Source organism: Astyanax mexicanus, chromosome 16 (genome assembly GCF_023375975.1).
Source record: "Astyanax mexicanus isolate ESR-SI-001 chromosome 16, AstMex3_surface, whole genome shotgun sequence".
NCBI classification, from domain to species: domain Eukaryota; kingdom Metazoa; phylum Chordata; class Actinopteri; order Characiformes; family Acestrorhamphidae; genus Astyanax; species Astyanax mexicanus.
In genome coordinates, this window is record NC_064423.1 from 10,416,700 (window position 1) to 10,431,172 (window position 14,473).

Here is a 14,473-nt window from a genome sequence, read left to right on the forward strand (position 1 = left end):
TTCTTCATAGCTGAGCATAATTGCCAATTAATAGCTGTAATGTTTTCGTGATATGTGCAGAGCTTGAAATGAGTTGGAGAGTGTTACATGATGAGAAATGTGAAAATTAGCTTCCATAGACAGGCCTTCTTTCTTTTTGAGAAGTGTGAACTTAGTGTATTTAAGCAATTTAAAAGACAATGAAATAAAGCCCCTATAAATAAAAAGTTCCAATATGGTGTTTTGATTAGAAATTTTAATATACTGTAGAAGTTGTTAAGAAACATTTCTCACACCCACAATCATATTTTCAATAGTAGTTCTTAGAAGAGCTATTCATTGAAATGTTTTCAAAGGTTGCTTATATAATGATTGAGTACAGAACTATTAACTGTAAAAGAAAATGTAATGTTAAAATGTTTTATAAACTAGTTCTGAGGTGGGTGTGTCTTTCTGTTTTCTTTAAATGTTGCTCTGGGTCTTTTGTGACCTCCTGGATGAGTGGTCCATGCCCTTTTGGAGTAAATTACGATAGGCTGGTCACGCCTGGTAAGGTTCACCAGAGTTCCATGTTAACTCTGTTAAATGATTTGTGAATAATAGCTCTCACTGTGTTTCACTAAATAAATAAAAAAAATAAAATAGTTAAAAAAAACATTTTTTTATTTATTCAGGTTATCATTGTCTGATATTAAATTTTGTTTGATAATCTGACAAATGTAAGTATGACAAAAAAGCAAAGACAAAAGGTAATATGTTTTCACAGTACTGTATATTTTTTGCCATGTTTCCCTTCTAACGGTGAAGCTGGGGGAAGTAAACAATAAAAACTGTAATTCTTAAAAAAACATTTTCTTTCAAAGTTAAATGACCACAGGATGTTAATCCATACAAATTTCTCTCCTGAAAACGGTTTAATTGGGTGAGTAAAACACTTCCATTTATTAACAGTAAACTTAGATTTCCAATATTTTGTCTGAGGACGAATTTTCACAAAATCTTCTCCAGCACTAAGGCTGGGTGCAGCAGCATTAACATTAGCTGCTAACCCAACCCTATTTTGCACTGTTTAAATAAGAAAACAAAAAGTTAAACTGACAATCAATTGATCAGTTTAATGTCACACACACCTGCAGTCCTGTTTAAAAATCTAATATTAAATGCAAGATGGCGGCATTTAAAGAATAAAAGGTTCTAATATACAATAGAGTAAATGTGTATGGTTCTTCCAAAACTCTTTGAAATGGTTCTAAATAGAAATAGGAGTTTCAGTGTAGTTTTTCAGTGCCAAGGCTAAATCAGCATTAGCATTAGCTGCTAACTGTGCTAAGCGCTAGCTCTTTCGCCATTTAGATCTGAGTATTAACAGCCTATAGCCTGCTTCTAACCCCCGCTAGCACTGCTGGAGCAGCTTTAGCACTTACTGCTAACAGTGCTAAGCGCTAGTTATTTCACTATTCAGAGGCAAGTATATCAGACTGTAGTCTGCGTGTTTGCAATGTTAAAACAACTTTACATTAGATAAAGTTGCATTAGATAAACCAATAGTTAATATCGCCCTGGTACACGTAGGGTACTGGAACACGTAGGGTTCCTCTGTGTTCTAGCGCTGCAGTTAGCCGCTAATGCTAATGCAAATACTGCTGCACCCAGCCTTAATGGAAATCTGGAAAGCTAAACTTACTGTAAATAAATGAAAGAACTTTACTCATCCAAATAAACAGTTTCTCAGGAGAGGAATCTGTGTAGATTAACATCCAGCACTTATATAGCAATAGCAATTATTGTTTAAGAATTACAGTTTTGTTTACTTAGCTTATCTTTACTTAACTAAGTTACCCAACCACCACCACCATGCCCCTGTTCCTTACTAATGTTGCATAATTTGCCTTATAATCCTGTGCCCTTTATGTATGAAAATAGACCTAAAAATAGACCTTTATTGAAAGTGTGCCTTAAAATCTGGTGCGCCTTATAGTGTGAAAAATACAGTTTTTTTTTGTTGTTCTATATAGGTTTTATATCAGCTCCCAAAAAAATCAGTTTAGCAAATGCACCAAAAATGACAATGACATTGAACCTATTCATGAGTGACAAAATTTTAATGGGATTTATTCATGAAATATGCAGCTTTCCAGCTCAGGTCAACGAATAGAACTTCATTCCAAGAGTGGAGCTTATGTTCTGTAGCAGAGTTTGCCAGTCCAGCCTTGGGCCAAAGCACTTTCTTCATTCCAGTCCAAATCCTGGTACACCTGAGTCAGGTAATCAGGATGCTGCAGGTATATAGAGTTGTGTTGGAAACGGAAAGCAAATTAAAACTCTTTCCAGTTTGGGTTCCTTGAGGGCTGGATTAGGAACCTTTTGGATGTGTATTCTGGGTGTCTGAAGATACTGTAGTGCTTGTTCTCATGGCTGAGAAAATTCTGCAGTACTGCTGGGTTGCCATTAGGGGCAGTCTGTATGCATGCATGTAAAATTGAAACGAAAAATCAGCAATAACTGCGATTGAGTGTGTAAAATGGCTACGGGAGTTCAATTTCCAAACAGTGGATAGAGTTTTCCGCACCATTTGCTCCTACCCAGATGCAAGGCTCATACAGGGTTGCCAGATTTATACACATTGGCAAGTGACAATGTTTGCAATGTCCAAAATGCCCATCTCTACTGCACTAATGGTGGTGATAAATTACCCAGCTATGGTTTATGAACCTTATTGAAGCCCAGTGATTACCTGTTCACAGAAAAGCAAGCTTGAATGTTTCCATGGCTGTAGCACACTGTTTGCATGCTGTTCTTTAAACCTGGCAACCCGGGGTTTAGAAACAGGACTAGGGCAATGGCGGTGAGCAGATTCGGATGCCACATCCCACATAGATCACTGTGACGTACCACACAGTTCAAATAAGAAAATAGTGGCTGAAGCTGTCAGGAACTGCCACTGCTTAAACTCAGCATGTTTCCTTAATATCTGATTATATATCCTGATCATATTATGAGTTACTGCATAAAATATAATCCCAAATGGTCCTTTAAAGCTGATGTCCGTATTGGCGATTTAGGGCCCTCTCTGGGTATGGGATGGGTAATTGCACAGAGCATGTGGAAGAAACATTTTTAACGTTGCGAGTGTGATGCAGTCTCCTTTTTAGAGCGGATGAATCCGATTCCAGGTTATGTTCAGTCAGAGTCACAGAGAAAGAGCGCTCAGTCAGAAACTTCACTTTAACTACACACTTTGTTTTTACTAGGAGTGAATGAGCTACTGAGGTCTGAGTTTCCTCTTCTGAAGTCTCCATTGCTCCACCAGCCCCTCTCGTTCAGTAAAACTGAGCCGGATCCTCTTTTACAGGCTGTATGTGTGACGTAAAAAAATAGACACGTGAGGTGGCCAGAAATGCTTCTGCTTTCAGTTTAGAAACAAAATAATACGGACTACCACTTTAAAATGACTACAGAATAATAAAATTATACAATGTCATTGCAAAGATTATGGAACAGGACCAAATATATTGTTGCATGACTTCTGCTTTGTCCAACAGAATTTGAGATAAAATGATGGACAGAATGCTGTAGTGAACTTTATACATCTTTTAAAGGGTCTGCAACACAAACGTAACCTCAAAATGGGCTCTTTTGGTTAAGATTAGTGTAATTAGTATATGTATATATATATATATACACACTCACAGTGGTGTTTTTTTACATATTTGTTCAGCCTCTTAAACTAACTTTAGGATCAGACAAATATAACCTGAGTAAATAAAAAGTACTTTTTAAATGATAATTTACTTTATTAAGTGAAAGTGTGATTAACCACAATTTTTGGAAAGCTCAGTTAAATTTCACTACTAGCCTGATTACTGCCAGAACTGTAGAATCAAGAAATCACTTAAATAAACCTTTAAATAGAGTCTAACAACATGAAGCAGCTAAAGGGTCTCAAAGAGCAACACATTATGCCGTGATCTGAAGGAATTCATTGACATTTGTCAGTTTTGAAAAGGTTACAAAGTAATTTCTAAAGCTTTGGGACTCCAGCATGCCAAAGTGAGAGCTATTATTTATAAATGGAGAAAACATGGAACAGTGGTGAACCTTCCTAACCAAAATTATTTCAAAAGGGCATGGACAACTCATCCAGGAGGTCAGAAAAGAACCCAGAACAATATTTATAGAACTGGAGGTTTCACTTCAATAATAAGACAGAGACTTGTAAAAATGGTCTCCATGGGAGAGTTCCAAGGAAAAGAACACTGCTGATCAAAAAGAACACAAAGACCCATCTCACATTTACCAAAAAACATCTTGATGATCAACAGGACTTTGTATAAATACTCTTATGGCTGACGTGCCAAAAGTAGAACTGTTTGAAAAGTGTGTGTCCCGTTACATCTGGTGTAAAACTAACATATAATTTCCGAAAATGAACATCAAACTACACGTAAAACATGGTGGTGGTAGTGTAATGGTCTGGGGCTGTTTGACAACTTGCTGTAATAGATGGAACCAGGAATTCTGCTGTTTACCAGACAATCCTAAAGGAGAATATCCAGCCATTTGTTTGTGACCTCAAGCTCAGGTGTACCTGGGTTCTGCAGAAGGACAATGATCCAAAACACGCAAACTTATTGGCAGTTAACGGTAAAGCTTGACTGCACTTGTTGCCAGCAAGGGTGGAACAACCAAGTTATTAGGTTTAGGGGCAATAAATAAATAACAACTAATTATTGGCTGTATTGTAACCATTTGTGCAGGAAGCTACAAAAGAGCTCAATCTGAACAACATGGTATCACTATATTCTGTTAAGTGTTCTTTCATGGTTATTTATGGCTTCTACATGCAATTCAGTGTGTTGTTTAATGTAATGTAACATATGTTATCTTGGCTCTGTTTTGCATCACAGTGGAACAAAATGTAAAAAAGGTTAAGAAAAAAAGTCAGGTTATCTTTGTCTAAAATTACAGTTATTTGATAACCTGAAATATGTCAGTTTGAAAAAAAAAGCAAAAATTCTGAAAGAAATCTGTAGAGGTCAAACACTTTTTTACACCACTGTAGTTAGCTTTTAGCCTAGCATGGACATCATTAGTGTCCTTCCAGCTTTCCTTCTTGGTTCAATAAATAAAAAAAATGGACAAAGTACACAATTATTTTCAGCAAATTCTCTATTTCACAAGGACACTGTGACGTCAAAGTCCTAGCAGATGTTCCAAACAGTGCAGCATTCTCCACCATCCTCTACCCAGCTCATTGGCATGGCTTTAGCGTAATGCTAATTAAAAGGCAACAGAAGTTCACAGTGCCCTTAAGCAAGGACACAAAATGCAAACCTTTCTGTTGAAAGGCTTCCGCCGCCGCCGATCAATGGGCTTGACCCCAGGAGCTCATAGATTTTCTGGTGGAGAGTGGAATTCCAGAGAAGGCGATGAATTAGCTGGGGTTCAGTGGCAGCTCTGGGAAATAAGCATTCCCAGAGATGAGGCTTACAGCCAGCCGATCAATCGGGAGGCCGGAGCTGTGTTTTATTACAGTTGTGGTTTAGAAGAAAACACTAGAAACAGAGAGGGAAAAATCACACTGCCAGTTCTGGACTTCCTGTGCATGGATACAAGGAAGAGGGGGTTGGTTTGGGTAGGGTGATCTTCACTGACATGACCCAGGCCCAATAGTGCTGCAGATTAGGAAGGAATCGTTTACTTTGTGATAAAAGCATCAAATTTGGCACAAATCATCTTCTAGACCTTTTTCCTTTCCAAGATGGCCACCTTTCTATGTACAATATTTGTCTTTCCTGAGCGTGATTGGATGGTCAATTTTTAAAAAATACACCTGCATTTTATCAAACGTTGACAGTAAGGGTGTGCCATATCGTATCGTACGCAATAATATCGACAACATTTTGAATATCGTGAGCGATATTATACCCTGAAATATCATGCCATATCACCCTTCACTAATTATCACATCAGGGTACTACTTTTTTGCTGTTTTTAGCAAAAGAAAAATTCACACTGTTCTCATTTCCCATTATATATCTACTAGAGACAGATGATATTTATTATTATATCTGTGCAGTATCATTTATTTTACTTTAATCCTGGATATATGGAGATATTTGGAGTGCATTAGTAGTACTGTGCAGTAGTGTATTTTTTAAATAATTTTTTTAAGTCGTTTTTAACGTTTTTTGTCATATCGCCAAGAGTATCGTTATCGCGAAAATACCATGAAATATCGTGATATTATTTTAGGTGCATATCGACCAACTCTTGGTGTGAGTGCATTTCCAGAACAAAATGCAGTATTGTTGCACAGCTGATGGTGCTCACAACGATCAAATTCATGGTATTAGGATGTTGCTAAGTGGTTGCTCTGATATCTGTGGTGGTTGCTAAGGTGTTTTTAGGTGGTAGCTAGGTGGATGCAGTTACTTGCCTTAATGATGTACATCAATTTCGGTGGCTGTTGGGACAAAGAAACCCTCTGGCTTTAACGAATGTGAAAATGCTTAGGCCTGAATGGGAGGAACGAGGGATGAACAAATAAACAACAAACGACAGTTATATTTATATTAGTGGTGTCATTTAAAACATTAGTATATATTTGTATGTTTGAAGGGAGATAAAAATGTTGACTCAATAGCATTAATTGCGTGTGTTAACACTTAAGCCCTAATAGAAAGCCTTCTGTGGACAAAAAAGATTTGCTTTAACAAAGCAGGATACACACAGGAATAATGCATGAGTTGGTCCAAGTCCCTTTGTCTCTGTATGGTAAATTTTTTCATTGTTTTCTATTTGTCTTTTCATTTTGAATCGTCTCTGTGTTGTTTTTTCTTCTCCTGACCTCTCTCACTCTTGCCATCCTTCGTTTGCCTGTTCCTTTATTATTTGTCTGAACCCAATATCAGTCTTTCACCTCTAGAAGTCACATCACTCGTCTGTATGCTCCGGTTTCTCTCGTTCTCCATCTCTTTTCCACTTTCTTCCCTCGCCTTTGCTCTATCGCACCTAATTCAGTTAAAATAGCAAACCGCAGGCGGCTGAAGCGTTCCGCTGGAGCTGAATGTGCTGCTTCAGTAATCTCTCTTGTGTTTGGTTTGACAAGTGGACAGCAGAGCCATTCATCTTTCCCAGCCTTCATTTTACATCAGAGGCCTCGATAACATTAATCCTTTAGAAGTCCAGAGCTATTACGTTTGTTTCGCTATGCTGCTCAAATAATTGCATAGTATAAATGGAAACATGCAAAATGTTCTTCTATGTTCTTTCGTCAGTGTTAAAGCGTTAACATTGGAATCATCGATTAATTTGTAATCAGTAATGCGTTATTATCTTTTTAACGCAAAATTAATTACGCCACCAAGTTTCGCCCCAACTTTTGTCATAATCTGCCCCACCCCCACCCAATGCACAATTTTTTTTTCCACTGAAACACTAAAACAATCCAACACAGACAACACAATGGTGTGAGTTGTCCAGTTATAACGCTCTAGAGACGGTCTCGGTTCAGACTTCCAGCTCCGACCCAGATAGTGAGCTTTGGGGCAGGTGACACACAAAGCACATGGAGCAGATAGGACACTCATACTTACTCTGGCAGTGATTCTCATGCTTATTTATCAGTTCATACATGAGCTAGTGCACCACCAAAGTACATTCACATAAAAATATAATAAAGGAGCACAACACACACTCTGGCTCTTAAAGGGACAGTGTACACATTACTGAATACTAGCTGTTACATATTTCCCCTAGGCCATTTGAATGGTCATCTCTCCATTGTGAGCATGCGTGCAATACCAAACACTTCCTGAGATTTTTATACTCAGCAAATTAAGTTCTAATTCAAAAAAATCCTTACAAACCAAGCTGAGATGTTTAAAATAAAGTAAAAAAAAGGTTCCTCTATCCAATTTATCATGCATTTTTATTCCATCGCCCCATGTTGGTTTTTATCTTCCCTTAAACATACAGGTATTTACTAGTATTTTAATTGGCACCACCTTTTAAATAAATATTATTGTATTTCACATTTCTTATGTTCATTATTTTATTTACATTTAAATATCCACTATAAAAACTTGTGTCTTAAGCAGAACAAGTGCAATTAAAGGCAGTTAATCACAGAATGTTGTTGTGATCTATCTGATAAAATGTCCTAACCGATTAACACCACTAGTTTTTAATTTTAAATCACATTTACCTTCTTGAGACCCTGCGTCCTCATATGGGGACATTACATTTTTGCTTCTCTGAACCATGATACGGTCCATACCATACATCTACATTGTAGATATTACCCAGAGACTGTAAAAAAGATGGATGCCGTGTTGCTACTCGCATTCATTTAGTGAAAATGAAGCCAAAATCTTCCGCCATGTTGGCGATCCTGAAACACGAGTCTGCGCAGTAGAGACCAGAGGAGGGAGAAAGACTGTGGACAGAGAGCCTACTCATTTGAATAACCCCGCCCCTGAGGGCTGCCTCCATAGAGCTCACAAAGTCTATGGTCCCACCCATACAGTCATTGGTCCCACCGCGGCTAGGTGTAACCCTTCCCTTTTACAATAACCACACCTTTTTGAACAGAGCTGAATAACGTTTTAACAAACGAATTCTGTGGGAATATAAAAATTTAACAATATAAGCAGAGGTTACACTAGCTGCTGCATTTAAATAATGGAGGTAGAATTACAGTATATTAGAAAAAAACGTGATTGAGAGTTGTCTGTTTTGCTATTGAAACCTATGGGGATGGGTGGGGTTACACAGCTTTCTGAAACCGAACAGCAGGGGGCGCCCGACCTGTGGTGGCTTCACTTTTGAGAGATGATGCTCTGTCCAGCTATATACAGTCTATGATGCTACCTAATTAACTTTTCTCACTGTTTCTCACTGTTAGCTCTCATCACTGCCCTCGCGTGTAAAGCCTGGCGAACTCTCCGACACCCAGTGAAGTAAAAGCTCGGGTCAGTGAAGCTGCTGCTGACTGCAGGGCATTTCTAAACAGGCATCTAAAACTCAAGCCTAAACAAAGTGAAATGAAAGACCACATAACAACCAGAGCCAGTTGCTAACAACAAACACAGCATGCGAAAGGAGCGTTCAAAATAAAAGTCCATTTTTTTAAGGGGACCAATCCACCTATTTCTGATATTGGTGTGAAGTTAACACAGTTTAAATCCACCTTAAATGCTTTAATATACAGTATATTAAGTCAAGTCACGTTTCTCTTCAGATAATCAGAATACTCCCCACATAACAGGATACCGAGCAGTGAATATTAAACATTTCATATTTATGATTCACGATCAAGGTGGCCCCGACTGCTCTGGAAGAAGACTAAAGATTGAATTATAGAAATTATAGACTCCATACACTCTATAGGATGAGCCGGGATGATCTTAGATTATTATCACCCTGACTCTGAGCACTCTGAGATCCAGGTAATTTATTTTATATTGCTTGACTTGCTTATTTACCTGTATCTCTCGAGTGTCTATCCTATGTGACATCCTGTGCATTACAAGCAAGTGACTGCCAGCAACTGAGAGTGCCTTCACAGACTGTGTGTAGTCCACACATAGTCAGTATTTTTCTAGGTTTCATTTTATTAGTTTTTAATTATTTTTAATGCTTTAATTTTTTATTTCACTGTGTCTATTTAGTTTTAAATGTATTTTATCCTTGTTTATGTAATTTGCCACTGTGTATGAGAACCTATACATACAGGTGCATCTAAAAAAAAATGAGTATTTCTGAAAATTAGAATATTTTGGCAGTGTGGGCAGTGTGCCACGTCCTGCTGGAAAATGAAATCCACATCTCCATAAAAGTTGTCAGCAGAGGGAAGCATGAAGTGCTGTAAGATTTTCTGGGAAAACAAAACTGCACTGACTTCGAACTTAATATAACGCAGACGGAGCAGCTGTAGTGTATTAGACTGCGACCCTGACAACCAGAGACCCAATCCAGCGCAAGAAGCGGTGTGTTTATTTATTTCTTTTTTCCTTTCTTCTTGGGTTTACCTGCTTTGAGATCAACTGTTCTGCAATTGGGTTCAACAACCCTCTGGGCTGGAGAGCTACTAGTCTGTAGCACTCCATCCCATTACATTTCTCCCCCTTCTCTAAGGTCTCTGCACCTTAATTAATACTGCATTACAAAAGTGTACTGACACTCATATCATAACAGACCCTTGACAGGCTTTGGACTTGTACTAGTACTTTTCCCAAATCCTCAAATATGTCTAATGATATTATTGCTTGATAAATGTATTTAAGGCCTAAATTGCAGGAAGTTTTGTATATTAACAAATAAAATTAAGCTGACCAGATAAAACATGACATTTCTTGGGTTCATACTATTTTTTGTCTGCAATCAAATAAAAGTCATAGTTAATGAAAAAAAAAATTATATTTTTTCATTCTATATTGTTGGAGTTGTACATACATTAGAGTTAATATGGGATCTATACATTTTATAATTCTATGTTCATCTTTATGCTCAGGAATGTAATATGCTTTAGGTGGGATGGATGGCAGGGCTGAACGGTTCTTTTTGCCGATGACAGAAGCAAAAGCCTCATTCATGCCAGCAGAAAAGTCTGGGCTTTTCACCAAACTTTAACGATTATTTCTCCCTGTTTGCTGGTTTGTTTTTCTGTGATTACTAAGCTCTCGTGATCATTCTGAGCCACAACAAGCATTTTCCAGAGAGTGGATTTTAAGAAAAAAATGATTTGTTGGGATCTGTTCAACTAGCTTGTGGGACTGGAGACACGGGCCACTTGTTGTGGCACCAGTAAGATTCTTATTATCCCATTGACTGATACAGGGATACACTTGATTTTTGAATTTAGTTTTGTAAATGTTTAATTTAATTATCCTCACTACATGATTAGCCATAGATAGAATGCTTCTTCCTCCCATTTTCTCCCAATTTAGCTAGGCCAATTGTCCCATTCATTTAGGTGCTAGTCAGCTGTATATTCCCATCGCTATGCCACAACACAAGGAGGGTGAAGACCAGCACATGCCTCCTCTGATACATGTGAAGTCAGCCACTGCCTCTTTTCAAACTGCTACTGATGCAGCATTGCTGAGTAGCATCACAGCGCACTTGTAGGAAATCGCAGCGACTCTGTTCTTATACATCAGCTCACAGATGCCCTGTGCTGATCACCCTAGATGTGATGTTGATCAGTTAACGTCGCCTTGCTTTGCCAAACATTCACACAAATCAATTCAGACTGTTCTCTTACAGAGTTCTTCCCCAATGGTGGAACAAATTTCCTTACTTACTTATATCAACTTTATCTTTGTCCGTGTTGTGTTTCAAAAAAATGTGCCATAAATATGGCTTTAACAGCCTTGCCATGTCTTCTCTGTCTTTTACAGACCCAGGAGTCCCTCAATCCCAACAATCTGGAGTACTGGATGGAGGACATCTACACACCAGGCTACGATTCGCTGCTGAAACGCAAGGAGGCAGAGTTTCGCAGGGCCAAAGTGTGCAAGATTGGTGCTCTGATCGCCGCGGCAGCCTGCACTGTGATACTGGTCATCGTGGTGCCCATTTGCACTATGAAGTCCTGAGGTCTTTTTTCTACGTTACCAATGAAACACAGGCGGTCTTGTTTAGTTTAGTAGGGATCTTATTTTTTTGTGCCTAGCTTGAGCCGCGTTGTGGATTTAACGGGAACTCCAATGGGGGATGACCACTCAAAGAGGACGTTTGGCTTGATTCAGGGGAAAAGACCTAAATAACTGGCCTTAGTGTCTAACAGGATGGTTGTGGAAAAACACTAATCTAAACACTTACTCTTTGATGTTTGTTCTTTTTTATTTCCAGTAGACGATATTTGACTTGAACAATAATTTGTTAGACGAGCACTTTTATGGAATATAGATAATGTACTCTCGTTTTATAGCCCATATTTAATGTACTAAATGGATCTGTTTAAATCCTTGACACCTTTATGTTTGTTGCAATAGACACTACACCGGAGGAAGTGTATTATATTTTTAATTTTACTATGATTCTATGAGAGTTATTTTTCAATGAATTCACAAACAGAATGTGACGCGACAGAGAAAGGTTTATCTTTTTTTACAAATCAGGAACGTTTTCTTGGGTTTTGTGCAATGTTTCTTTTCCTAAGCAAGAAACCGAGATACGACAGATGAAGAAATAGCTCTATATATATATTGAAGAAAGGAAAACGTGACAGATGAACTGAATGTATGACGGGCCTTTGTGTATTATACGAGGAGGGTGAAATAATTCCTCTGCTAATGTTTACTCATGTTATTTAATTAGTGCTGAGCTACATGTAACTCCAAATCAATGACATACTTGCTTCGTAGTTCAGGAAGCGAGTGGAACAGCTCAGTAGGCCTACTGCTTCTTTTGTGATCATTCTTTGCCTTGTTCTTTCAGAACTGCTCTTTATTTACTTGAAGCTCCTCATTTTTTCCAGTTCCAGTAGCTCAATATATACAGAGTAGGATGGAGTTTTTGGACTGGAGTTAGGACAACGTCATCTGTGTCTATACGTGTCTTTACTGGGATGTAGCATTCAGTAACCTTTCACTCAAAGAACCCTTGGGAGCACTGGACACCAATGGCCAGGTGGTAAGAAGGTCAGTTATGACTCACGTTCGCACAAATAATCAGCAGCTTGATCAATTTGTTTGATTCAAATGTAATTCCACATGAGCAAACTGTACAGTATAACATTTAAGAAAGGTTTCTACTCTATATCCTTGTTTTAAAAAAGTATCTAAAGTACTTTGTCCAGTGGCCTATAAGTTCCCTGATCAGTGGACCCCAAGTACAATCACCAGTTGAACCCAAAGACCCATGCCAGGGGGCCCCAAAGTTCCCTGCCCAGTGCACAGTACTTTGCACATTGGAAACCCATTCCCTTGCCAGTGGCCCCCAAGTTCTATTTCAAGGGGAATCCAAGTTCCCTGCCAAGTAGCCCTCATGTTTTCTTCTAAGTTGCTGGTCATGCTGATTAACCAGCTAGTTTCCTATTGACATCCAAGTTCCCTTTTCTGTGTTCAGACCCCAAGTTCCCTGCTCAGTGGCACTTAAGTTCCCTAAACAGTGTCCCCATGTTCCCTGCCCAGTGGCACTTAAATTCCCTGAACAGTGTCCCCAAGTTTCCTGCCCAATGGCAATTCAATTTAGTGTACCTTGTCTCCAAGTTCCTTTACCAGTGACACTTGAATTCCCTGAACCGTGTTGCCAAGTTCCCTGCTCAGTGGCACTTGAATTTACAATACACAGCCCCTTACTTTTCTATCCATGTGTACGCAAAGTCTTAGGCCAGTAGCCCCAAGTTTCCTGCCCAGTTGCAATCAAGTTCTTTACTATTGAATGTTAAAAAGTGAGGTCCCTTAACCTGTCAATCAGGTGGTTAGTTCAAAAAAGATTCTGTCTTGTCAAACCACACAACACCAGCTATGAAATAAGGACCAACCTGGAAAAGTCAAGTAAAATGAAATAGAATCGATGTAATAGACTCATTTGAATCAAGCAAATTCGATGCATTTCTTACTTCAATGCAGAGCTCTAAAATCAATGATCAAGTCTGCTCAATACTTACTGGAATTCAACGATTACACTTACTGTCACTTTTGTCAATTTGAAACAGAAGAGCAAACAATAACCCACTACAGTCGTGACTCTATGTCCAAAATGACACTTCCACTTATTGTTCAAATCGCTGCACTTGTTCATATGTGGTTTTAGAGCATCTGCTTGTCTGTTTTCGCTCTATAGCATATCAGTAGGACTGGGGGAATTCTAAAATTCTAAAAATTCCAGCTAGGAGTGAGACACAGCACTTTTGGCAACAGCCTTCACTTTCTTTCTTTCTTTCTTTGATTGTTGTTTCTAATCGTCAACTGACCTTCTGATTAACAACAGGCTGTTTTGAATGTGACTTTCGTAAGATGGATTACAAATCTGTCGGGTGACTTTGCCTTTACCACAGGAACTGTGAGCTCTAGTACACTGTAAGATCCTGTACATACAACTTCAGGTTCAAAGTGCATAATGTAAAAGAGATGTAACTGGAATAATATTCTAATAAAACTCTTATTGTTCTGACTGTTGACGGCTTTCGGCATGCCTTTTCCCTTCAGACTGTTGGGTAAGTCGGTGATTCAATGCTTTGTCCTTTTCAGGGCTGACATAATCGAGTAGATTAGTATTCTATGGGTTATTATGATGAATAATCAGAGCTTTTAATAAAATGGCAAAAATGTGGCCTTTTAAAAAGGGTAAAAAATGGTTTTAACCAAACAATTACTGTTCGCTCATAGTCTTTGAAGGACTGGTTATTGTGTTATACATATACACTATACATTATCAGGAAAATGGCAAGGAAATGAAACTTGTTGACAAAGAAAATACCACAGCAAAAAACGTTGGAATGGAATGAAACTTTGGTGTTAGAAACCATTGGCTTCCATGA

The 14,473-nt window shown here is 38.4% G+C and overlaps 1 protein-coding gene across 1 annotated transcript in view; it reads left to right on the top strand.

Moving 5' to 3' along the window:
* The window catches only part of minar1 (membrane integral NOTCH2 associated receptor 1), a 52,920-nt gene extending 38,809 nt beyond the window's left edge, over positions 1-14,111 (top strand). The window contains exon 4 of the mRNA XM_007237229.4: positions 11,385-14,111. Within this exon, the coding sequence (XP_007237291.3) occupies positions 11,385-11,582 (198 nt within the window). The 3' untranslated portion in view covers positions 11,583-14,111. The remainder of the gene's footprint in view (positions 1-11,384) is intronic.
* The last annotated feature ends 362 nt before the right edge of the window (positions 14,112-14,473 follow it).